General features: G+C 42.3%; 1 protein-coding gene across 9 annotated transcripts in view; it reads right to left on the bottom strand.

The window, feature by feature from the left end:
• The window catches only part of ATG7 (autophagy related 7), a 300,945-nt gene that overhangs the window by 207,639 nt on the left and 65,574 nt on the right, over positions 1–27,732 (bottom strand). For 8 of the 9 annotated variants that reach the window (XR_012657137.1, XR_012657138.1, XR_012657136.1 and 5 more), the window contains one exon: positions 6,695–6,775. Coding sequence is in view for 3 of the 9 variants with exons in the window: in XM_032773136.2 (XP_032629027.1) it covers positions 6,695–6,775 (81 nt within the window). In the remaining 6 variants the exon portion in view is untranslated. Of the gene's footprint in view, positions 1–6,314; positions 6,583–6,694; positions 6,776–27,732 lie in introns of those variants that run through there. The other variant, XM_032773137.2, reaches the window with a different exon arrangement.

The following is a 27,732-nucleotide window of genomic DNA, read 5'->3' as shown; positions in this document are numbered from 1 at the left end:
TTCCTTAGAGGTTTTTAAGGTCAGGTTTGACAAAGCCCTGGCTGGGATGATTTAGTTGGGAATTGGTCCTGCTTTGAGCAGGGGATTGCCCTAGATAACCTCCTGAGGTCCCTTCCAACCCTGATATTCTATGATTACATAAGAAAATGATGCCATCGACTGGGATGGAATGATCTCGTACTAACTCATCATTGAGAAGCGTACCAGTTTCTTGCCTCAACAGGAAATTTGCTCCTGATGTAACTCCTTTGAAGTCATAGAGTTACCAGGAATTAATCTGATCTTTGCATCTGGTAATTTAGCACTTAGGGAGAGCGTGGAATAGAGTCATCAAAATAACAGAAATGAGTTCAGGAAAACAAAAGGTGTACGGACTTAAAATAGTTAAAATACATGACTTAAAATACTCTTCAACTAGAATTTTACTACTACATATAAATTTTTGTGAATGGCATAAGTAGTTCAAAGGTGTAACTACTAGGTAAATTGGATGGAAAAGGGGATCTAAATCAACTGTTTACAAAAAAGAGTATATTTACCGTACTTTCATTTTCAGAGCTTGGAAAGAATCCATGATTGTCATGAGACTTATAGCAAATAAGACATTATAAGCAAAACTTACTTGTAAATAGTTTGGATAGCTTTCCTGATGGTGATCTGACCAATATTTAAAAAGTAACATACTTCCTTTATAGCATAAACCACTGTAACTTGAAACCCAAATTTTTGTCTTACATTGCTGACTTAGGTATGCTATCTGGTGTCATAGTAACAACCTGAATCATCTAGTACTTATTAGTAAATCTGCATCTTTGTGACTCTGCCTGAATTTGATTTGAGAGCATTCACAGACCCCACTGATATGATATCATCACAAAAATTGCTTCCACAACTGCCTCCAAAAGGTATCCAGTTCTCTGAACAACCAACAAATGCTGTGAGAACATCACCTGGTTTGTAGTTTCTGGCAAGCAGTGGGGATTGAGACTGGGAGTACGCTTGGTGTGCCCTACCCCACATTGTGTTGCTTACTTTTATTTAGTGTGGGGCTTTTATGGGCAAGGAGGCTTATCTGGTATCACTGCTTGGATTCTTGTCTGCATACAGTATCACATTGTTTCCACTCATTGCTATGGACTAATTGAGAAATTATGGAACAAAAGACATCCATTCTACTGTATATTGTACTTTGTTATATATCTCAGAGTCTTTTAGATCATTTGCTCTCAATCTTCCCAGACTACTCCACCCCTTTCAGGAGTATGATTTGTCTTGCGCACCCCCAATTTTCACCTCACTTAAAAACTACTTGCTTACAAAATCAGACATAAAAATACAAAACTGTCACAGCACACTAAATTACTGAAAAATTGCTTACTTTCTCATTTTACCATAAAATTATAAAATAAATCAACTGGAATATAAATATTGTACTTCCATTTCAGTGTATAATATATAGAGCAGAATAAACAAGTCATTGTCTGTATTAAATTTTAGTTTGTACTGACTTCGCTAGTGCTTTGCATATTGCCTGTTGTAAAACCAGGCAAATATCTAGATGGGTTGATGTACCCCTGGAAGACCTCTGCATACCTCCAAGGGTATGTGTACCCATGACTGAGACCCACTCTTTCAGATCATGCATTAAAAAGTTACTTAACTCCCAAATTCCTACTAATTCATGCTCATGCTTAGCCTGCCCACTATTTCTTCCCTGCACAAATAATAAAAACTTGATCCTGCCCATTGATACCTTCCCCTCTTCCTCCATTCCATGGTATAGTCACATCATCATTAGGGTTATGTTCTGTGCTGATGTAGGTTTTAAGATTTTTAACCATGTTTGCCAGTACTCTACTCTAAAGGAATATATTTCACCATTGCTCATCCTGTGAATCAGGGACCTCTTGGTGTCAACTGGCAGAGGGTACAGGACTGCATAAGGGTATCTACATACTAGTTCTCTATTGAAAGCCTGTGTGTCAGTCCCCATCACAATCAGTGCAAAATATGTGTACTGATACTCCGTAAGAACTTCTGTTCATAGACTGTAAATTATGTTCTTGAAGTTTGTGAGTTGGGGCTGGTCACAAAAAGGTGATAAACAAGTGTCTTTCAGGCAGGAGATGCTTAGATGGAGATTCTAGACAGGAAACAAGCAAAATTACCCTTTTTACAAGTAAAGACAATGGAGGCCTGGAAGGCAGCACTTCTGTTGCCAGAAGTTGGTAGAGTGGGGGAACTGACCCCCAGCAGGCATAGCCAAGATTTCCTCACACTAAAGGCAGGTGTTAGCGAGGTGCTTCACAACTTTGGGTACCCCCCAGAGGTGTCACACTCACAGTCCTGTCTTGATATTTTCTTGGTTTATGTCATATGGGACTCTCTGTATGTATTTCAAACACTCTCTTGCCAACCCAGTATAAAACTCACTGCCAAAAACACCTTTTTATCAGTATAAGCAGTGTCTACACTAGGAGGGTTTGTCAATGTAGCCATATCAGTGTAGACTATGGTTCAGTCTATGTTTAATTTCCCTCAGATAAATACTACTTACCTACCTCACAGGAATGTTATGTTTGTTAATGTTTATTCAACCATTTTAAAACATAAAATATATCATCATCTTCACTTCTCTAAAAAACCGTCAGGAAAGATTGAGAGATATCTTGACACACAAGGAAGACACTCCGCCATATCAACTTCTTGAAAGTCAATAGGGTTCCACAAGGAAAGTCCAGGATCAGGGTTCTGGTTCATCAATGCCTCCTAACTGCATTTTCCTCACTTTAGTCATATTCCTTTAGTAACATTTACAGCACTATCTTGTTTGTGTTACCAGAAAGCTTTTCTGCCAAATTTGGTCTGCTATCACAAACTACAATTGAAAGGATTCTTCTGTGTTTGCAACCACGTTAGTAAGAATACAATTAAGTCTTATTTTTAAAAATTAAAAAAATGTGAAATGGTATTTATTTGAAACACTAGGAATAAGCATGAGCAGAGATTCTGATGGGAGAAGGGTAGCTGAGAGTAAGTTTATGTTTCAGACAGTTTATTTATAGGGCCCTACCAAACCCATGACCATGAAAAACTTGTCACATACCATGAAATCTGGTCTTGTGTGTGCTTTTATCCTATATTATACAGATTTCACGGAGGAGACCAGTTTCTTAAACTGGGGGTCCTGACCCAAAAGAGAGTTTGCAGGGGGGGAGGGAGTCACAAGGTTATTTGGGGGGTGGGGGTGCGTATCTCTNAGGGGGTTTTGTGGGGGGGGGGGGGGAACGGTCTTTCACTGACTTTGGAGCTGGGCGGTCGGAGAGGGCAGCTGTTGGCTGGACGCCCAGCTCTGAAGGCAGTGCCTCACCATCAGCAGTACAGGTTTAAGGGTGGCAATACAATACCATACTATCCTTACATTTGCACTGCTCCTGGCAGCGGTTCTGCCTTCAGAGCTGGGCTCCTGGCCTGCAGCCGCCGCTCTCCAGCTGCCCAGCTCTGAAGCAGTAGCGTAAAAGTAAGGGGAGCAGTACTGTAACCTCCATACAATAACCTTGTGACCCTCCCCCCCACAACTTTTATTTGGGTCAGAATCCCTACAATTACACCACCATAAAATTTCAGATTTAAATAGCTGAAATACTTAAATTTACAATTTAAAAAATCCTATGATCGTGAAATTTACCAAAACAGATCGTGAATTTGGTAGGGCCCTATTTATTTGTAATGAAATATAAAAAATAATGAAGACTGAACAGTACTGTAAAATTTATTGTTATGATTAAAAAGGAACTTTTATAGCTTTACAGAATCGATGCTTCTTCATTAATCTTCTCAAGTAATCAGCTAATAAGGTGCTCCCCACTGGGGACAACAATAATGCCATTGAAGTCAATGGAACTACTAGCACACCCAAAGATATGTGCATGCATTACTGTTTGCGGGACTGGGTTCCATCTACCTATTTAAGCACTTGTAGTAGTGCTCTTCACCATAGTATCTGAACACTCTCCGGGAGCAGGTGGCTCGATCTTCCTCTCTATTTCAACTGAGGAATAAATAGAACAAACAGACACCTTTATCTCCACAACATTTAATAAACTGTTAACTTTTATCCCATGACACACACTTGTTATCATAAACTGATTTATTCTGTATTGAACAACTTGGTACTTTTCCTCCTCAGGCCAGTGGTGGTGAGACTCGTAGACACTATAAGGCGTGCACCTGTAACACTGCTCTTTTGTATCCACTATCAAACTGAAAGTGCAGGGTCACTAATCTTGCAGGAGTCAGCTTGCCATTCTAGCATGTTTAGCACTAACAAAGGTTGGAGGAGATCATAGGAGGGAAAAACAGGCCAAAATAAAAAATAGTGGTTCCCTGCTGTGATCATCCCAATATTCTTGAACAACTGTCTCAGAGAAATGAGAGCCTCCTTGGCATGCAGCCTATTTGGGACAGATAAGGGATAACTTGATGCTTGAATGTCTGGGAGTCTTCTAGGTCAAAGTGAAATGAAATGAAATCTAATTCCAAAATGTTAAGGCAATTTAGCTGCCTCTTCAGCACCTACCAGCTGTACCTGTTAAATTTTAACTTTGTGGTTGTTTATTTTAATTTTTTCTTTTTATTAAAAGGAGGCATGAAATGATAATGCAAGAATGGGACTGGGGACAGAAGAAGGAAAATTAATAAAATTAAAATAGGTTCAATAATGCCAAAAAACAGCTTTTACAAAAGCATTTACAGCACAGAAGAGTGAACATAAAATTAATGGCATCTCTGATGTGAGCCATGATGAAATTATGCTAAGTTTATGCATTAAGAAAAATTCACATACAAAACCAACATGAAAATATAACTGGATTTGTCATTTCAAAGTATTAGTATCAGATTTCCAGATAATAGGGGGTGACATACTCCTATGCTAATAAAGGGAGTTAGCCAAATAAACAAATGCTGTGTTTCTACTGTAAGGAAATACATGTACCAATGAAGCAACCTTTTCAGCACAAAAGTAATTTAATACTCAAACCGCATGAAAAGTGATCTCTATGGGAATAGTACAGCTGCTAAAATCCAAGTCAGTTTTTATTAAATCATCAAGTCTGTTTATGTAAAACAAGGCTCTTTTAAAATGACCACCAAGAGGAAATCATTTGCAAACTAAAACTGATACCTGCATTTAATTTAACGGTTGGGGTGTGAGTGAGAGTACACACATCACAGCTGTAGGTGGTCAGTATCTCTAGTCATAGGATAGATGAACAGGAGGTGAAAAAGCTACTTAGGAGGACAAATTTACTACGAAATATCAGATTCCGTACTTTCAAAACAAACAGGATAAACTGACTATCTTTCTTTTATAAAACAAAATACCTAGGATGACACCCTAGAGTACCCCTGCAAAAACATGCAAGTGGACATAAAGAGAAAATGACTGTTTTTTTTTTAACTACCACTGTGTTGCTTAGTCACTCAGAGTAGATATGTGCTCCCAACAGTACTACAAGTTTGTAATTTTAGCACTGGAGTTTTTGAAGAGAATATGCACATAAAAGTCCTTGAGGGCCTGACTAACATATAAGCTACACTAAAGGAGCGAGTGGTATACTGTATCAACAGAAGTTTCTGCAAGACAGAACTCTAAATCTTGAAAGAAAAAAAAATTCCTAGCCTCTCAAGATCTGTATTAGAATTTGAAGGATGAGTTTAGTGTAGAGAATGGAAAGAAATTCCTGCAGCGAATCTCTGGGTACACAAAACTTGACTGAATTAATAGCATTTCCATGTGTGCCAAATTTTGACTTAAACCACTGACTCCATATTGAGATATCCCAGTAAAGATCACTAGGACTTACACTACACAGTCCCAGAAAAGTTGCCAACGAAACTTTTCAAGGATACAATACAGGAAAACAATCGAGCAACGAAGAGGCCTCACACAGACACATGAGTGGTATGTACCAGTGTTCTGGCAAGGTTCAACTCAGAATCCCAGCAACTGCTGTAATCCATTAGTCGAATCAGGATGTCAGTACTAGCATGAAAACTAAGCAGCCTCTTCAATACTATACAGTTATAAAGATAATTTTTACTTTATCCCTACATAAAAGTCTTTATCAAGAAACATCAGCTATTCACACTTTACCTAATTGCAAAAGGTACCCAGTGCAAGTGTGTTAAAAAGAGGCAGGACCAGACTTCAGAAATCATTTCTCAAAGGAAGAAAGCAAGAAAGAAAGATTCTTCCACTGTACACTTTAAACTATTTCATAATGTCTCTGGATTAACAGTACAACAGCATGTTTTTCTTGGTGCCTTTTCACTGAAGATCAAAAGGAAAAGCTCCATTAAACTGGCTTCTTAATGTTGCCCATAATTTACTTTTTTTTTTTAATGTATTTATTCATGTCAGCATGAAACTCTTATGGAGAGAGACAGTAGGTGACACACTTGACATCTCTATGTAACCCAAGGAAAACCAGAAAATAGTGTAGGGAGAGGGGAGGCAGACCAAAATGATTTAATCTGTAGCCAGAACATAGGAATAAGTATTGGGTGAGATCCCAGATCCTAAAGAAACAAGAAAAAGAAGTGTCTTTGAGTGAACCAACCTTAGATGCCACAAAACTTGATTGTAAAAGATTGTACATCCAGAAATAAAATACAAGCAACTCAGACTTACTTTGGGAGAGCAGGCTGTGCACTTGTCAAATGCAAGGCTGACAGGAAGGACATTATCAAATCTTGATAAAAAGCCACGAATCTAGAAAGAAAGAAAATGTACATTCATATCCCATAATTATAGTAAATGCATTTCCAAAACTCTAGCTGAGTTAGACACATTCAGCAACGGGATGAACATCATCCTATACCTCTGCAAAATCAGAGTGGTGCCAATTTAATGGCCTCAATAGTCTGTTCTACTAAATCTGTATTGGTACAATATGTGAATTGGTTGATTTTTCTACAGACACATGAATGGTAGGACAATACAAATGCAATATTATTTAAATATGAACATAGGCACAGCACCACCTGCAGTTTGAACTTTTTAGTTAATGTCAAGAAAAAAAATAAAAAGCCAGGTCATAACTTTTTTCTGTGCATTTCCCTACATTCTCTCCCTTTATAAAAATTACAATCTGAAAATGTAAACATTGTGCATTCCCGTACTGAACGGCCGCTACTGACCTATTTGACATATTAGAAAAGTATAAACAAAACTAATACACACACAAGATTTCCAGATAATTTGATCTGATAAAATGTACACTCCGTACAGACTTTGGGCCAGGGACTGGGTCTTCCAATATGTTTGCACAAAACCCAACAGAATAACCTGGATGCTGGCTGAGGAACCTAAGGCTAATACAATACAAATAATTAACACAAAAGTGTTTTTCCCCTCTCCCCATTTTTGATTCTTGCTTTTTTGGTAAATGCAATTCATTGTTAACATCATGTTGTACCTGATGAATTGTTAAAGTAATCAACTGCTTGAACATTGAAATTCTTTGTATAGAACTAAAATTTTTTCTATTATCTTCTTAGTTTGCTTTCCCAGATGAAGTTTCCAGCAGGGGCTCAGACCAGGAATATGTTTTTAAACTAAAGTGGATTGAGCATTTAGATCGTAAACTCTCTGAAGCAGAAACCATCTTTTTACTGTATGTGTACACAGTGTCTAATACAATGGAGTCCTGGTCTGTGACTGGGTGCCGTTGCTATACAATACAATACAATACAATAATAAAAATAAAACATTGAGTTAGTCATTAGAGTTATTATAACGTTTTTATTATAACTGATCATTGTGCAACATATTCTTCCCCCTTCACACACACACACACACACACACACACAAAAATAATGCTTGTGAGGCTGAATAAATGATTACATAATTCCATTATATTTTTAATTGAAACATAACTATGCTTCAAAGTCTACATTTTCATCTTTGAAAAATGCCTCATCTGTAGACATTGGATGAAATCTGAGACTCATTGTAGATACTGACAACACTCAGTGAAGCCAGGATTTCACCCATTATGTTTTTAAAAGATAACCTTCAGCACGAGATCTGAATGTACACTAATGACGTAAATGGAAATGTTAACCCGTCTGCAGACGGGCTGAAACAATAGCTCTCTGTGATGTGAACTATCCTATTCATCTCAATGGATATTATCTCTGAAATATGATGGTATTTTAAATGTCATTAACCATTTCACTACTGAGCATTTTAGCAGAAATGTGTCTATTTGTCATTGATGGATGCTGTGGCAGGATGCAGAGGGACAGCTGGTTGCTCTAAAGGTCACCAGCATGGGGAACAGGGAATTCCAGCCCTTCTATTCACAAATTTAAGACGAATCTGGTCCTGTCCCAAAGAGGGAGGAAAAGAGGAGATCACTTCCTAGACACCACAAACAAATAAGTGACGGTCACGTTAACACCACCCTATACCGAAAACCCACTGACCGCAATGCCTACTTTCATGCTTCCAGTTTCCATCCCGGACACACCACACAATCCATCGTCTACAGCCAAGCGCTGAGGTATAACTGCATTTGCTCCAACCCCTCAGAGAGAGGCCAACACTTACTAGATCTTCACCAAGCATTCTCAAAACTACGAGACCCGCAGGAGGAAACAAATCAACAGAGCGAAACGTGTACCCAGAAGCCTCCTGCTGCAAGACAAGCCCAAGAAAGAAACCAACAGAACTCCACTGACCATCACCTACAGTCCTCAGCTAAAACCTCTCCAACACATCATCAGTGATCTACAACCCATCCTGGACAACGATCCCTCGCTTTCACAGGCCTTTGGAGGCAGGCCAGTTCTCACCCACAGACAACCCGCCAACCTTAAGCATATTCTCACCAGCAACCACACACTGCACCATAGTAACTCTAACTCAGGAACTTATCTGTGCAACAAACCTCAATGCCAACTCTGCCCACATATTTACACCAGCGACACCATCACAGGACCTAACCAGATCAGCCACACGTACATCGCCAAACGGACAACTATACGTAAAAGATAAATGGACAACAAGCAATAGCCAGAAATGGCAACAACAAAAATCTTAAAGAAACTCAACCCTCCCTGCCACAACAATAGCTGCAGCAAAAAAACTTCAGGACCAGACTCCAAATAGAAACTGCTGAACTTCAATTCATTTTCAAATTTGACACCATCAGCTCAGGATTAAACAAAGACTGTGAATGGCTAGCCAACTACAAAAGCAGTTTCTCCTCCCTTGGTGTTCACACCTCAACTGCTAGAAGAGGGCCTCATCCTCCATGATTGAACTAATTTCATTATCTCTAGACTGATTCTTGTCTGCATATTTATACCTGCCTCCGGAAATTTCCACCACATGCGTCTGATGAAGTGGGTATTCACCCATGAAAGCTTATGCTCCAATACTTCTGTCAGTCTACAAGGTGCCACAGGACTCTGTTGCTTTTTACATATCCAGACTAACACAGCTACCCCTCTGATACATAATTTTGTTGCTCCTGCCACATAATTTAAGTCTAATATGTCACAACATGTCCAATAAAATTACCTCACTCACCTCGTCTCTCACAGGATGTTCTGCTTCATACAGAATTGAAAATCAGTTGTATTTTAAATATGAAATCATATTGGTAAACTCATTCTCATTTGAATTTACCATAGTCCAAAATAATATTCCTCTCAATTGCTATTCCTAGCATAGTGGAAGAAATCATGAACATGTACTAACCTTGCTAGAACTGATGCCTAGATTTCATGCACTTATGAGACCATTACAGTACCGAAGTAGAATGGAGGGTTATCTCTAACCCTACGTGTCCTTGCTTTATAATGTGTTCCATTATAATATCAAGATCATTTTAATTACACCTCTACCCCGATATAACACAAATTTGGATATAACACGGTAAAGCAGAGCTCTGTGGGGGTGGGGCTACGTGCTCCGGCAGATCAACACAAGTTCGATATAACATCGTTTCAATTCTAACATGGTAAGATTTTTTTGGCTCCCGAGGACAGCGTTATATCGGGGTGGAGGTGTATTTAACAGATTCTAGATTGCATTAATATTTACACATTATTATTATTATTAACTTACCTCACTATCACCCTGGTATCTCTGATGGTCACTCCTACTATAGATGCTTCCAAAATGCTTGGGAGATATTGACATTATTACTGCCTTTCACCATTATTATGTTGGCCATTCTGTAATTCTGTTATGCTGGGAAACCCATAACACTGCCACAGAGTACACTCAGGTCAGTTGTAACAGATTAATACAAACAGAGAATAGTAACGGCTGGTCTACATTGGGGGGGAAATCGATCCAAGATACGCAACTTCAGCTACGTGAATAGCGTAGCTGAAGTCGAAGTATCTTAGATCGAGTTACCTACCATCCTCATGGCGCGGGATCAACGTCCGTGGCTCCCCCTGTCAACTCCACTACTGCTGTTCACGTTGGTGGAGTTCCGCAGTAGACAGGAGCTCGTTCGGGATTGATATATGGCCTCTAGATGAGATGCAATATATCGATCCCTGAGAAATCGATTGCTACCCGCTGATACGGCGGGTAGTGAAGACGTAGCCTAAGACAGCCAAATTCTCAGCATATGTAACAGCATCATTCCAGTGTAAACTGCATTGATTTTGCCATGTGCTTTGGTAACTACAGTAACAATAATACTAAATTAGCCATGTGTGACAATATAATTACTCATGATCAATAGTTTATCAAAAAAGTGTCTCTCATTGCTCAATTCACCTTTACATCAAACATATGTTACAATTGAAGGCAGGCCACATTTTAAGTAACATAAAACACACAGAAAAGGTCTGAACTGGCAAATTAGACTGATTGTACTCATACAACCTTTATGCATACAGCTTTGAACCCAACAGCATTCTTTATCAATGGGATCTTTACTCTGTTATTTTGGTGAAAAGTAACAGTAATAGATGAACAAAATATATCATTATCCAAACTACAGAAACAATCTAATAGAAGTGAGCAGGTTTGGGGGAGTCAAAATCTGGTCCCACATTCACACCAGTTAATGGATTTTGGGGAGCTACATTAAAAGCCAGTATAGATGGAGTACAGTTCAAACGAAAATAAAAACCTTTCAGACAAAAAAAAAAAAGATAAGTTCAACATAAAAATATTGTATTCCATACTGACAGTGGCTGGCCCCAAATGACTGCACAACAATTCATTTATGGTATCAATTTCATCAGACTTGCTTAGTCTAGACACTTCAGTTTAACAAGAGACTGGCAGAGGCTAACCTGTCTACTAAGAACTGAATCATAATTTCAAAGCCATAACTGCACATTAAATTACCTAATGGCCACATCTGATACTTTTTAAACAGTGAACTTTATACAGCTGTAAGAAAACGACATCAGGGCAAGCCAGATATTAGGTAACATAACCTATGATAGTTGAATTTGTCCTCGGAGGCTCCTGAATTCAGTTTGTTCTCAGTATCTCCTGGAAACTAATAAACTACCAAGGGAAAAAAAAAAAAAAAAGAAAAAAAAGAGGCAAGCCAACCCAGGACAAGAACGTAAATGCTTCTCAAAATACCTATTGCAAATGAAGCACAGCTGAAATAGAGCTATTAGAGGTTATGACAGCAAGCAACCAGCACACAAAAGAATGTACAAGAATAAGCGGGAACAACATCATCTACCAAAGAACATCCCTACTCTAAAATAAAAAAAGCAGTCCCAATCTGCTATGTCAACAATCCTGAGGTAAGAGTATGGCTATGCCTATGCTTAAACTGCTGCTGCAGCTGTGCCATTCTACCACTTCAGTGAAGCCACTCACTACAGCGATGGGAGGGGTTCTCCCACTGTTGTAATTAATCCTCCTCCCTTAGAAGGAGATAGCTAGACTGACAGAACAATTCTTCTGTCAACCTAACCCTATCTACACTGGGGGTTGGGTTGGCTTAACTACCTCGCTCAGGAGTGTGGATTTTTCACAGTCCTGAGTAACGGAGCTACGTCAATTTAACTTTTTAGCATAGACCTGCACTAAGATTCACCAGGACAGTCCCTCTGCTGGTGTAAATTGCCATAGCTCCAATGAAGTTAAATTCCATTGCAAAAGCAAGAGCCCAAAGAAGAGGCTGAAGGCTACATCTACATTTAAAACCTACGGTGGTACAACTGCAGTGATACAGCTGTGCTGCTGCAGCACTTCAGTGAAGACACTTACTACAGCAATGAGAGGGGTTCTCCTATTGCTGTAGGTAATCCACCTCCCCCAGAGGTGGCACCTAGGTTGACAGAAGAATTTTTCCATTACCTATTGCTGTCTACACCAAGTTGTAGGCTGGCTTAAATAAGTCTCTCAAGGGTGAGGATTTTTCACACTTGTGAGAGATGTAGCTACGCTGATGTAACTTCAGTGTGGACCAGCCCTTACACTGAGCATGTACTGTGTCCGTTTGGGTCCTTGTTATTTATGGTCTGTCAGGTTTCATTAGACTGCACTTTTATCTCAGAATTACTGCAATGGTACGTTATGACTGGTGGGCAGGAATTAACTCTGCTGTCCTCTGCCAAAATTATTAGAAACACTTAAAAGCTTTATTGACTTTTCCTTTTTTGATATTACAATAAAACAAATTAACTCAATGACAGGACTCTGGGTTCAAGTTGTTACTTTAATGATCTGACACAGGCTTCCAAATGCATATCAGGAAGAAATTATTTTTTCTCCTTAACCCTCTCTCTTCTCGCCCCATTTGTTTCCTTCTCCTATTTTCTTCCTTATTTCTGAACATCTCTCTCACCCATGGCCTGGTGCACAAGGCAATCACCCTCTCTTCTTTCAAACCCCTTCTTCCAAGAGGCAAACTAAGATAGAAACTTGTCATGCACTGATCATAAAACTATATTTAAAATCCATAACTACCTATACAACAGGACCATGTTCTGGGTTTATTTGTTTATTCACTTAGATCACATGGTCCTTGGAGCTGGGACTACTACTTCTTCTGTGTTTTGAACACCACTGATGTTTAACAAACAAATAAGAATACTACAAAGAAATTCAGATCTTATGCTGAGAATATCCTGAACTCACCTTCTTATGATAGAGAGTTTCCAAACACAGGGCCAAATTCTGCCTTCAGATGTATGTTGATGGATTTCCTCTGAAGGCAGATGGTCCTATCACTATTTACAGTTTTAAGGAGACTATTTCATTCTAAATTCTGAACTGTGTGGCTTATTATTGCAATTAACCACTTGGTGGCACTGACATACAATATCTGAATTTATATAGGCAAGTACCGGTAACTACATTACTTGTTACTTTTATTTTCTATTAAAAATAGATGCATACCAATCAAATATTATTTTCTTGTATTAAGCCACATTTTTATTACATTGTCAGCTTTGATTTATGCAAGCAGCCAGGCATCACACATAAATGGTGTGGAACTGGGCATAATTGAAAAACAGGTCATAGAAGTCTCAAACTGGATATCCAAAAACTGAGGACTACACTCCAATCCTTTTAGTCAAACTGAAAGAGAAGTAAGAGGAGGTTACTCACCTTGTGCAGTAACTGATGTTCTTCGAGATGAGTGTCCCTGTGGGTGCTCCACTCTAGGTGTCGGTGCACCCCTGCGCCTTTGATCGGAGATTTTTTACAGCAGTACTCCTACCGGCCACGCATGCTTAGAACCTGTCCCTCACTCTGAGTATGTCACTAGTGAGCATGCGTGGCCAGTACCCTTAGTTCCTTCTCTACAACAGAGGCTACCCTGACTCCGAAGTAGAGGGGAAGAGGGTGGGTAGTGGAGCACCCACAGGGACACTCATCTCGAAGAACGACAGTTACTGCACAAGGTGAGTAACCTCTTCTTCTTTGAGAGATGTCCCTGTGGGTACTCCACTCTAGGTGACTTCAAAGCAGTGTATCTCAAGGAGGTAGGGACTTCGGATCCGGCACAAATGCTGTAGACAATACTGCTCTGCCTAATTGAGTGTCAGAGAGAGGGCCTTGACTAAGGGCATAGTGAGTAACAAATGTATGGTGGGAGGACCAGGTGGCCGCTCTACGAATGTCAGACAAGGGTACTTTGCGTAGGAAGGCTACAGAGGTAGATACAGATCTAGTGGAATGTGTCCTGATCAATGCCGGCGGTGTAATGTTCTTTACCTGATAATAGAGACGTATGCAATCAGAGATCCATTTCGAAAGCCTCTGGGTAGAGATAGCCACGCCCTTGGAACGGTCCGCAATAGAGACAAAGAGTCTAGGAGAGTTTCTGAAGGGTTTTGTTCTGTCCAGATAAAAAGATAAGGTCCTACGCACATCAAGTGTGTGCATCGTGGCCTCAAAGGAGTTTGCATGTGGTTTCGGGAAGAAAGTTGGTAAATGTATTGGTTCATTGAGGTGAAAAGAAGCACGAACTTTTGGAAGGAATTTTGAGTGTAAACGTAGAGTAACTTTGTCCTTGAAGAAGAGGGTATATGGTGGATCTGCCATAAGAGCTGCTATTTCGCCTGGCCCGTCTGGCGGAGGTAATGGCCACCAAAAAGGCTGTTTTCATCGAGAGGTGCAAAAGGGAGCAGGTGGCTAAGGGCTCAAAGGGTTGATGAGTTAAACAGGACAATACTAGGTGAAGATCCCATGGAGGGGTATGTGGTGGCTTAACATCTGGATATAGGGTTTGGAGTCCCTTCAGGAAACGTTTGGTGATGGGATGAGCGAAAACCGAGGTATTGTCAACTGTACGATGAAAGGTTGTGATGGCAGCTAAGTGGACTCTAATGGAGCTGAATGACAGGCCGGATTGCTTAATGTCCAATAGATAATCGAGTATGCAGGGAAGAGGTGCAGAGGTAGGAGACAGTTGTTTGGTTGAGCACCATTTTGTGAATCTTTTCCCACTTTTGGAGTAGGTGGTACGGGTGGATTGTGTTGCAGTGCTGCTGTGGTAGAAGTACGCCTCTGGGGCACTTGGTCGGAACAGTCTAGTTCTTTGTTGGGAGAACCGTGCATGCAGGTACCAAGCTTTGAGGTGAAGCATGGAGAGATTGGGTGAAGAAGCCGGCCGTGCTGCTGTGATAGGAGGTTGGGATGAGAGGCAGGGAGATCGGTGGTTGAATTGACATTCTGGTGAGGAATGGGAACCACGGTTGTCTCGGCCATGAAGGTGCGATCAAGATTATCCTGGCACGATCCGTTCGTATCTTCGTAAGGACCCTGTTGAGCAATGGTATTGGGGGAAAAGCATAAAGGAAGGGCCGGTGCCAGGAGATCATGAATGCATACCCTAGGGAGTGTTTGCCCAGTCCTGCCCCGGAGCAGAAATTGAGGCATTTTGTGTTTTTCGGGGTTGCGAAGAGATCTATGTTTGGGTGACCCCAAGTGCGAAATATGTGGAGAATGATTCTGTCGTCTATCTCCCATTCGTGCTCTGAAGGAAAACGTCTGCTTAGCTCGTCGGCAGTGGTGTTCAGCATGCCTGGGATGTACGCAGCTGATATTTGGATGTGGTTCGCAAGGCACCAATTCCAGAGTTTCATGGCCTCTGAACAAAGAGAGTGGGAACGAGCCCCCCCTTTGTCTGTTGATGTAGAACATGCAGGCAATGTTGTCTGTCATTATGCGTACATGCTGATTCTTGATTAGCGGGAAGAAGCAACGGCAAGCATTCCGGATAGCTCTAAGTTCTAGAATGTTTATGTGTAGGGAGGTCTCAGAGTGAGACCATAGACGGTGTACTGTGTGCTGAGAGATATGGGCCTCCCAGCTGGTGAGGGATGCATCGGTCATCATCATCATAGTTGAGGGAGTCTGGAGGAAGGGGACTCCAGAACAGAGGTTGTCAGGGACTGTCCACCATATGAAAGAGTCCTTGACCCAGTAAGGTATGGTTAATTGTTTGTTTATTGAGTGCACATTCGGTTTGTAAACCGTGGCCAGCCAAGCTTGGAAGCACCTCATGTGGAGACTTGCGTTCTGGACCATGAAAGTGCACGAGACCATGTGCCCCAGTAGCTGGAGGCAGTCTCGGGCGGCAACTCGAGGGCTGCTGTGAAGCCTTGTAGCCAGCAGTTTTATGGTATCAAATCGGTCGGGTGGAAGGGATGCCCGTCCGGTTCTGGAGTCGAAGCTTGCTCCTATAAAGTCCAGGCGTTGGGTAAGACTTAATGTGGATTTGTTTTTGTTTATTTGCAGGCCCAGGGATTGAAAGCACTCGATGGTGATTTTTGTGAAGTGGAAGGCCTCGGTGTATGTGGAGGCCTTCAGGAGGCAATCGTCCGAGTAAGGAAATATTATAACTCCTTGTTTCCTGAGGTAGGCCGTGACTACCGCTAGAAGTTTGGAGAAAACTCGGGGGCAATGGAAAGGCCAAATGGTAGAACTCTCTATTGGTAATGCGTCGAGCCAAGGGTAAAACGGAGAAAACGTCTGTGGGCTGGGTGGATAGTGACGTGAAAATAGGCGTCTTGTAGTTCGAGGGCTGAAAACCAATCGCCCTGCTCCAGGGCTGGAATTATGGTGGTGAGAGTAACAACATCTTGAACTTTTGCTTTCTTGACAAATTGTTGAGCCTCCTGAGTCGAGGATCGGTCAGAGCCATCCTCCAGTTTTCTTTTCTGTGTTAAGAAATAAGGGGAGTAGAATCCTTCCCCTTGTGGCATTCGGGCACGAGTTCGATACCACCCAGGTGAAGAATGATGTTTGTACTTCTTGCTGGAGGTGTGGCTCGTGAAAGGTCATCCCTGAGAGAGGACGGGGAGGGTGTGAGGGTGGGTGGGAGGAAGAGGAGAGGAAGGGATAGAAATGACCAGTTGTGATGACCTCTAGAACCCACTTGTCGGTGGTATATTCTGCCATTGGTGTAAAAATGGCTGTAGACGGTGTCCAAAGATTAGTTGGTGGCAGTGCATGCGCTGGAGTTTTGGGCGATGTTATACGGAGCCCCTCGACCAATAGGTTCAAATTTGCTTATTATTTTGAGGAATGTTGGGCATCACCGGAAGAATTGGGGCAACGCCCGCTGGTATCTGGACCTCTGGTGTTGGTGGTGGTGTTGTTGATCCTGAGATCTCAGGGAATGTTGAGTATATGAGGGGTAGCGCGGACAGTGGTAAGGTTGATTATCTGTACTGTCCGCCTTCTGTTTGTAGGGGTTTTGATACCTAAGGACGAAGAGTTGCCCCTTGAAGTCCTTCATTGAGTGAAAGCACCTCATTAGAGTGGTGGAAAGCAAAGAGTTTATCACCAATCAAAGGGAGATCCTCTAGGGTGTCTGAACCTCGCGAGAAAGAGAGAAGAAGGAAGCCAGGAACCTCGGCGAATGACCACCGCTGTAGCGGTGGATCTTGCTGCAGTATGGCTGAATCCAGAGCTGCTTGAAGAGCCATGCGAGATATCTGATTTTGGCCCTCGGAAACTAAAGTTGTAAACTGTTGTTTCTTGTTGTCTGGGATGTGTTTCAATAAAGTCCATGACTTATTATAGTTTCTATGGTCGTACTTTGCTAGAACTGCGGTATAATTGGCAATTCGAAATTGCAACGTTGAAGAGGCATACACCTTATACGACCGAGCAGGTCTAGGCCGTTTGCCTCTTTGTTGGTTGGGGTATGGCGGAAATACTGTGTTTGTTTCTCTGATGGCTGCGTCCACTACCAATGAGTTTGGCGCAGGATGTGAGAAAAAGGAATTCAGAGCCCTTCGAGGGAATGAAGTATTTACGGTCCGCCTGTTATGCAGGTAGGCTGGCTTGTGGCTGGAGTCTGCCAGATGGATTTAGCAGGTTCCAGAAGGGCCGGATTAATTGGTAATGCCAGTCTGGATGACGAAGATGGTTGCAGGATGTCTGTTAGCTCATGTTGTTGATCAGGTACTTCCTCCAGATTGATTCTAAGCTCATTGGCAACCCTTTTGAAGAGATCTTGGAATTTTGAAAAATCATCTGATGGCAGGGGAGGGGAAGAAGTTTAACGCCTCCTCAGGTATTGGATCAGTTGGTACGGTCAGGTAATACTGAATCAGGAGCTGGAGTTAATGATCCTGAGGATGGGAGGGGCTGCCAAATGAGTCATATGACTTTGGACGTTCGCGTCTAGTCCTGAGTAGAATAGCGGACATGCTGCAAGGGGAAAGATGGCCACAGGAGAGCCAAGAACTGCCATGGTGATTGGGAAAAGGCATAGGAGGTGCCATCCAGGGGATTTAACACGATCCACAGGAGTGATCTTCTGAGGTGGTCTTGGGACAACTTTCCTGTCGTCCGCTAGGTGACAGAGCTCTGAGAGTGTAAAGAATTCAGATTGCACTGAACATCAGCCTGTAGTTCAGACTCCTCCTCACTGGAGGAAGGCTGCTCGGACCCTAAGTCATTTGTCAGGGAGAAGCCATCCCCAAGAAAGGGCGATTGCAGTGAAGGTGACACTAGGAGATCACTTGAGTGTGGTAAACTGCAGTGCTGGGCAGGTCGGAGCGAACGCTGATATAGATCCTGTGAGGGAACCCGGGCTGACACTGGAGTTCTGAGTCTTGGCTCCGTGCCAAGTAGCGGCTAGTAATGCCGGTGACGCAGGCGGTGCGTGCTATTAATAGCAGGCTGCGGTGCCTCCGCGGGTGCTGGAGTTGTCAGTGCCGCATCATCATCGCGGTGCCGATAGGTGCCACACATCGAGGCAGGCAACTGAAAGCCTGTCGCCTCGGCACTGGAGAGCCTTGCGCTGCCAGCAAAAGCACAGGCGGATTTAGCGCGGTATCCGGAGGAGCCGGCTCGTCAAACATACTTCAGGCGGGAAAACATCAGTAAGGAACTGACGAGCTGACCAGAGAAGGTTTATCAGTGAAGCCTTGGTTTAGATTGGAGTGCTCACATTTAGCTGTTTTCTTCAGTTTCTTTGAAGGGTTAGAGCTGTGTCTGAGAGCAGAGGCAGAGTCCGCGCCAGGATCTGAGGCGGACTGCAGGGATTTTTGAAGCAGAATAAGTTTTAGCTTTAACTCTCTGTCCTTCCTCGCTCTAGAGCTTAATTTAGTGCAGTGAGAACATTTTTGGAGAATATGAGTCTCCCCCAAGCATTTTATACACTTGGAGTGTCCATCAGAGAGAGGAATAGCATCTCTACAGGAGGAGCAGCGCTTAAAGCCTGTGGAGCCAGGCATATCTGAAGCGGCTGACAGAACAAGAATTTTTTTTTTTTTTTAAAGTAGGAAGAAAGGTAGGTAACACTAACTAACAACTAACTAACAGGAAAAAACTGTCTAACTACAGGTATTTTAAGATGGGAAAAGAAATCTTAAGGAGTCTGCTGAGCTCCGTCTCAAGCCGGGGGCGGTAGAGAAGGAACTGAAGGTACCGGCCGCGCATGCTCACTAGTGACATACTCAGAGTGAGTGACAGGTTCTAAGCATGCGCGGCCACTAGGAGTACTGCTGTAAAAAATCTCCGATCAAAGGCGCAGGGGTGCACCGACACCTAGAGTGGAGCACCCATAGGGACATCTCTCGAAGAACAACTCACCCTGCTCATAAATATAATTCATCAAAATGAGTCTCCCTCTGGGCGCTCCACTTCAGGTGCGGGCAAATGCCTCTTGCACCTCTGGTGGGAGCTTGTCATTAGGAATGTCTGTTCTGCCCACACATGCACTGTTGATATCCTTGTGCCCTGCACTGAGGATATATCAAGCTGCACAAGTGAACCACCCTCAGCTCCCTCTCCACCACTGAGTCTTAGAAGCTCTGAAGCAGAGAGAAGGGACGCAGGTAATGGAGCACCCATAGGGAGACACATTTCAAACAATTACAGTGACTGCACACAGTGAGTAACCTCTCTTTCTTATTCAAGTAATGATCCTGAGTGCTCCACTTCAGATGACTCCTGAGCAGTATCCCCTATAAAGAGGAGGGAACTCTGGAATCAAGTCCAGAACTGCATTGCAAACTGCTAAATCAGATCTAGAAGCGCTGACTAGAACATAGCATCTGGACACATACATACCAATGACCATGTAACAGCTCTGCAGAGCTCAGATACTGGCACATTCTCAAGTAGAGCTACAGATGTAAACTGTGACTTTGTAGAGTGAGCTAACACAACAGAAGGGGGTGGAATGCTCGCACAACCGTAACAAGTAATAATACATCCAGAAATTCATTTTGATAGTCTTTGGGTAGGAACAACAGAACCTTTAGATCTATCTGCAAATGCAACTAACAGTCTAAGAGATTTCCAAAATGATTTAGTCCTACGTAGTTAGAAGGCTAAACACCCTCCTCACATCTAGAGTATGGAAAGCAGCCTCCTGATTGGAATTATGTGGTTTTGGAAAGAAAACTGGAAGGTAAATGATCAGAATCAGATGAAACTCAGAAGACACCTTAGGAAGGAACTTGGGGTGTGGCTGTAAGGAAACCTTGTCCTTGTAGAATACTGTGTTAGAGGGGCCTGCTTTAAGGCCCCAATTTCTCTGACTCTGTGGCTGATGTAATAGCCATTAAGAAAGCTGTCTTCACAGACAAATTCTGAGGAGAAGGTTGCAATTGGTTCAAGGGAAGGTTTCATGAGATTTTTTTTAAGAACTAAATTAAGGTCTCAAACTGGGGAATGAACTTTCACCTGTGAAAAAAGATTTCCACAAACCTTATAGTTGTAGGGTGAGCAAACAGCAAGAACCCCTCCACTGTGGTATGCAAAACTTTTAATGAACCTTAAGAGAACTGACAGTCCCATTTTCTTTAGTTGCAGCATGTAATCTAGAATAACTGGAAGTGAGGCAGATTTGGAAACAACTCCCTGAAGTTTGCACCAGTGACTAAATCTTCTCCACTTTTGCAGGTCAGTATTTCTGGTAGAATTTTTCCTACTATTTAGCAATATATCTTGTACATCTGTAGAACAGGCTGACTCTAATTCTATGAACCATCAAGGAGACTAGGCTTAAGGTGGAAAATTCTCAGATTGGGATGCAGCAGTCGACTGGTGTCCTGGGAAAGGAGTTGAGGAGTGATCGGAAGACTTACCTCTGGACAAAGAGCTATGTGAAACAGTTAAGGAAACCATGCCTGCTTCAACCACATTGGCACTATCAGAATAACTGTGGATTTGTCCTGTCTGATATTGTTCATTCTGAGGATCAGAGGCTTTGGGGAAAAGGTATAAAACAGTTTCTTCATCCAAGAAAGGTATTCCCCAAGGAATTGTGACCTAACTGCCCCACTCCTCTTGATCAGAATAGACGGCATTTTGGATGAGAGACAGAAAATGAAAGCAGGCATTTGTGATCACTGTAAGCTTCAACAGGTTGAAATGGATGGTGGTTTCATGGGGTGCCCATCTGCTCTGTACCTTGAGAGCACTGAGGTGTGCCCTCACCCACTCTAAAAGAGATGCATCCATGATTATGGTTAGCGTTAGTTAAAGGAAGGGAACTCCTGCACCTACATTGCAATGAACCTTCCACCAGCTTAGGGAGTGTTTCACCTGCTGAGGAACTGATGCCAGTTTGTGCAGGCTGTCTCTTTTTGGTGAGTACACTGACCTGAGCCATCCCTGGAAACAATGGAGTCATAATCTCACATTTTCTGTCACAAAAGTGCAACTGCCATGTGACCTAGAAGTCAAAGACTGTTTCTGTTGAAGTCTGAGGGCTCCCTTGCATATTATGACAAGGTCTGACAGTGTCATGAACCTGTCCATGGGAAGGAAGACCTTGGATGCCAAGGAATCCAGGGATGCTCCTTTAAATTGTATGTTCTGTATGGGAGTCAGTGTCGATTTCACCCAATTCAACTGAAGACCCAAGTCCAAGAACAGAGAATGTGCTGTCCACATGGCAATCAACACCTCTTGGCACAATCAACCCTTGAACAGTCTGTCAACAAGGTACAGGAATACCATGTCTGCCTGATGATGCAAGTAGGCAGCCACTACCAACAGAACTTTTGAAAAAACAGTTAGAGCCCAGGAAAGTCCAGATGACTGTACCCAGTACTGAACCCAGCCTATGACAAAACACAAGAACCTCCTGTGGAATGGGTGTATCGTTATGTGCAAGTATGTGTCTTGAAGGTCGAGGGCTGAAAACTAATCCTCTGAATTTAGAGAAAGAATAGCAGCTGTCAGGGTCACCATCCTGAACTTTTGAGACCTCAGAAATTTGTATAAGAGTCTTAGATCTAAGATGGTCTCCATCCTCAGTTTTTCTTTGGCACAAGGAAGTACCTTTAGTAGAAGTCCTTTCCTTTGTGCTGACCAGGAACCAGCTCTATTACTCCAATACAAAGAAGGGTGTTTATTTCCTGTCTTCGTAAGAACTCATGAGAGGGGTAAAATGAATGAGTTCAAATGAACTCATTCATTTTATCTCCCTCCCTCCTCCTCATTGAGGAGGAGGGAGGGAGATAAAATGAATGATGTAGCCCAGTGACGATATTTCCAGCACACATTTGTCCTGAGATGATATGCTCCCATGTTTGTCAGAAATGGAAGAGTCAGTCTCCATATGGGAGGAGGCAGGCAAATCGTTGCAGCTGACAAGCTGAAGAGATGAGAGGGCTCAAACCTTAACCATCCTGTCAAAACTGGTGCTTCAAAGATGTAGCATGCTGCAAACTTGTATCAGGTGGATTAGAGGATTTATTTCTCCAGAACCTGTGTCTCTTTCCAGACCATTGCACCAGGTGGGATCTTTGGACTGTTTGTAATATACTGAATTTCCTTTTGTTCACTGGAGTGTAGTGACCCTAGAATCTTCAATAGTATTCAACAATTCATCAGTATTCTCCGCAAACAACTTCAGTCTATCAAATGGGAAGTCCTCTACCGTATTCCAGACTTTTCTGGGAAAACTAGACAACTGGAGCCACGATGCCCCTGTGCATTACCATTACTGCTGCATCCAAAGCTACCTGGAGAGATGGTCTGGCCAATAACCATCTCTCAGGTATAGCAGCCTGAAATTGTTCCTTTTGGTCTGGAGGGAGACCAAAGAACCAAATTTTTGCATACTTTGTAACATTGTTTTTGGCCATCAGCACCTGGTAATTTGTGATGTGGAAATGTAGGGTTGCAGATGAATAAGATTTTCTCCCCAGAAGGTCCAGGTGCTTCTGGTGTCTGTCATGTAGGATGGGCTTACATCAGTGTTGCTCTGTACATTCATCGAGTCAGCTACTAGAGCTGGGTGGAGGGTGGGAAAACAGGAACTCAGAGGTATTGGTGAGAACATACTACTTGTTACTGGCTCTCTTACACATAGTGTTACTGTGGCCAGTGTGTGGCAAATGCATTGCGCAGGTTCCAGCACAGCCTTGTCAACAGGAAGGGCAACTCTGGATGGCGTCGCAGAGTGAACAACATCCAATAGCTTGTGTTGAGATTCTTTGACCTCCTCAATAGGTATCTGCAGAGAGTCTGCCACATGTTTAATGAGGTCTTGACACTGCCAAAAATCATCGGCCATAGATGGAGGTGGAGGCATTACTGCCTCATCGAGTGATGAGGGGATCAAATGATAGTCTGAGGGGTAGCTCCGTTCTCTGCCCTAGCCTCCTGATCCTCAAAAATTTCCTCCTGCTGAGTGGTGTGCTGGGGAGTGGAAGCTTGAGTTGAGCTTCTTGATAGGAGAGGGTTGGAGAACTGCTGGCGATCAGCTGCGCAGGGATCCCAATATGAGCATGGAGGACCATATGGGGGTGGGGATGGCATCCAAGGCAGTTCCCACCAAAAGCAATGAGGTCCTTGGACATGAGGGAAGAAAGAGAACCCAGAGAATTATAGACCAGTCAGTCTCACCTCAGTCCCTGGAAAAATCATGGTCCAGGTCCTCAAGGAAACCATTTTAAAGCACCTGGAGGAGAGAAAAGTGATCAGGAACAGTCAACATGGATTCACCAACGGCAAGTCATACCTGACCAACCTAATTGCCTTCTATGATGAGCTAACTGGCTCTGTGGATATGGGGAAAGCAGTGGACGTGATATATCTTGACTTTAGCAAAGCTTTTGATATGGTCTCCCAACCATACTCTTGCCAGCAAGTTAAGGAAGTATAGATTGGATGAATGGACTGTAAGTTGGACAGAAAGCTGGCTAGATTGTCAGGTTCAACAAATAGTGATCAACAGCTCATTGTCTAGCTAGCATCTAGCATCAAGTGGAGTGCCCCAGGGGTCGGTTTTGTTCAACATCTTTATTAATGATCTGGACGATGGGATGGATTGCAGCCTCAGCAAGTTCATGAATGACACTAAGCTACGGGGAGAGGTAGATATGCTGGAGGGAAGGGACAGGGTCCAGAGTGACCTAGACAAATTGGAGAATTGGGCCAAAAGAAATCCGATGAGGTTCAACATGGACAAGTGCAGAGTCCTGAACTTAGGATGGAAGAATCCCATGCACCACCACAGGCTAGGGATCGACTGGCTAAGCAGTAATTCTGCAGAAAAGGACCTAGGGATTACAGTGGATGAGAAGCTGGATATGAGTCAACAGTGTGTCCTTGTTGCCAGGAAGGCTAATGGCATATTGGGCTCAGGGCCGGCTCCAGCTTTTTTGCCTCCCCAAGCAGCAAAGAAAAAAAAATAAAATAAAACGATTAAGCTGCCACCAAAGCAGCACAGATGGAGTAAAGGACCCATTGTTGAAATGTTGCTGCAGACCCAGACGTGCTGCCTCTTTCTATTGGCCGCCCTAGGTACCTGCTTCTTTCGCTGGTGCCTGGAGCTGGCCCTGATTGGGATGCATTAGTAGGAGCATTGCCAGCAGATCGAGGGAAATGATTATTCTCCTCTATTCAGCACTGGTGAGGCCACATCTGGAGTAGTGTGTCCAGTTTTGGGCCCATCATTGCAGAAAGGATGTGGACAAATTCCAGACAGTCCAGTGCAGGGCAACAAAAATGATCAGGGGGCTGGGGCACGACTTATGAGGAGAAACTGAGGGAACTGGTCTTGTTTAGTCTGCAGAAGAGAAGAGTAAGGAAGGAGGGCTCCAAAGAGGATGGAGTGTGGCTATTCTCAGTGATGGGAGATGACAGAACAAGGAGCAATAGCTTCAAGTTGCAGTGGGGGAGGTTGAGGTTGGATATTAGGAAACACTCTTGAGGGTGGCGAAGCACTGGAATGGGTTACCTAGAGAGGTGGTAGAATCTCCTTCCTTAGAGGTTTTTAAGGCTCAGCTTGACAAAGCCCTGGCTGGATGATTTAGTTGGTGTTGGTCCTGCTTTGAGCGGGGGGCTGGACTAGATGACCTCCTGAGGTCTCTTCCAACCCTAATCTTCTATGATTTTCCCTGTATCTTTGAGAAAGGGAGTTCCTATATGGGCGTGCAGGAGAGGCCTGAACAGAGATTGATGATAATGAAAAGGGAGGTGAATTAGACTTTACTGAAGATTTATAATGGTCTGGAAATGAAGTGGTTCTTCAAAACAGGAGATCATCGATACTTGGAAGCAATGGAGACTCTGGCTCAGCAATCATGATAGATCCTAAAGTCTTGCAGTACCAAGCAGAGTTGTGGTACCAAGTCGAGTTGCAGCACTAAGTGAGGTTGTGGTTCTTGTGGTCTGGCTCTGAAGTGGAGCAAAGACAGTGCTCCATCATTAACAGTCGCAGCTCGGTTCCTCTATGCCCTGGATTTGAAGGCTGAACAGAAATTACATTTCTGTGGGATGTGGGACTCCCCTTGGCAGTGAATGCACTTAGCATGTCCATCACTGACTGAGATCCCCCCTCTATCCATAATGCAGTATTTAAACCTGCTGAACTAGTCATGCCACTTTCAGGGAGGACCTACTGGGAGGAAATAAAATAATCTTCCAAATAACCAGTAACTAACTACTACTAACGAAAAACTAAAATATTCCAAGCGAGACTGCAAGACAGCAAATAGCCAAAGCATGCACAATGCAGACATGCTAGGATCTGTCCCAGGTCGAGATGGCTGAGAAGGAACTGAGGACAGTTCGCCTGTGCAATCTGATATAGCCTTGGTGAGGATCATGAGGATATCAGCAGCGCATGTGTGGGCTGAACGGACACTGTTAGTGAAAATCTCCAATCAAAGGTATGTGGGACACTACTCGAAGAATAATAATGCCTTACTCTATGAGCAGTTCTATTGCCATCAGACTTGAGAGTGCTCATGAAGTACCGTTTGTTACTGGCATCAAATAGAAACTATCAGAATCTGAGGCTGAAGCACCCAAAATTAGTGAAAATTATTTGAAAAATGAAGCCAAGATGTCCTTAAAAGCCACAGAAAAAAGTATAACTAGGGAAGAAAAAAGAGAGATGCAGCAATGTTATAAGAAATACCAACTAAAATTTGCCTAATGAGAAATTAGACTGGGAAACTAAGGCAGTTTCTTCCTTTTATACTAAAAGGATATGCTATGGGCAAAGGGAGCACAATGATAGGATTACATCTCCTTAATCAACAGGGAACTTTTTGTCCAAATCCAGGAAGACAGGGTGAGAAAGAAAATGCTGACCTTGCATGAAGGCATTGCAACATAGCTAACTATTATTGTGCAAATGTCTCTTGTAATAAACACAGGATTTCTGACCACTTTGTAAAAAGTAGTTTTACAAGACACACAAAGAGCAGCTTGACTTAATGCAGTTCCTCCTTTGGAAGGGAGACAAAGATCTTAAAATTTGCAATAACGCTAGCAAGCAACTACACAAATACTAATACCATACTTTCCCCACATACGGTTGCATATTCACTGGGCTTAAAGAAGGTAAAACAAAGGAGTAGCCAATAAAGTAATTCTTTAGACACTAAAAATCAGAAAAAAGTATCTAGTGAAGTAAGTGAATGGCTGGACAGTTGCGTTGCTTGAAGAGATAAGCAATACGTAATAGGATTAGTTGCCACAGTACTTAGAAAAAATGGATTCCTATATTTTGATATTTGACACCCAGTGAAGAAACTTTTGCTCAACAGTATCTGGATGGAAAAGACTGTAATTTAACATAAAATGTGGAAGCAAAACCATGTTTGACACAAGAACAATAACTAAATTAAGGTTTTCTCAGTCTGAAATCTAATATTTTATGAAGGACATATCTTAAGAATACAGTTTAGTAAATGACAATGAGGAAAGTGAATACCATGCAAGGTTTGCAACAAAAACTATAGGCTACTTATAGGCTATATATACAATTTTCATTTGCAGAAAGTATAGGGAATGGAAAATATTATTTTTGACCTACGTGAATGGCTGGAGAGTTTCAATAGCAAGTGTCACATAGAATACAGCATTAGTGCAATCTTCTTTGCATCCAAACATGGAAGGCAGTGAACAGGAAATTATTTTCATATTAATACTGATTCGGTATTCTTTATTTAAGACAAGGTAGAAATGTAACTCTGTTTTACAAAGTACACCAGCATAAGATTGACATTTTGATACATATAGTAACAAGTGTAAGGTTAAAACTCATATACAATGAAGTCAGAGCAAATATATTACAATTTGATTTTTATATTACTATTTATTGAAGATTTAACCTTCAAAAATGGTGGTCGCAATTAAACACATTCCCTCTCCTCCCAACTTCAACTAAATATTGTTTTCCCCATATTATCCCATTTCTCTTAGAAGGAGCCATATCCACAATATTACAAACAGAAATCTTTTTCAATAAAAGGGAGGACTTTTTACCTAAAAAAGCA

Source organism: Chelonoidis abingdonii, chromosome 17 (genome assembly GCF_003597395.2).
Source record: "Chelonoidis abingdonii isolate Lonesome George chromosome 17, CheloAbing_2.0, whole genome shotgun sequence".
In the NCBI taxonomy this organism is placed as follows: domain Eukaryota; kingdom Metazoa; phylum Chordata; order Testudines; family Testudinidae; genus Chelonoidis; species Chelonoidis abingdonii.
The sequence above is the reverse complement of the archived record's forward strand: the minus strand, read 5'-3'. Positions and strand labels throughout refer to the sequence as shown.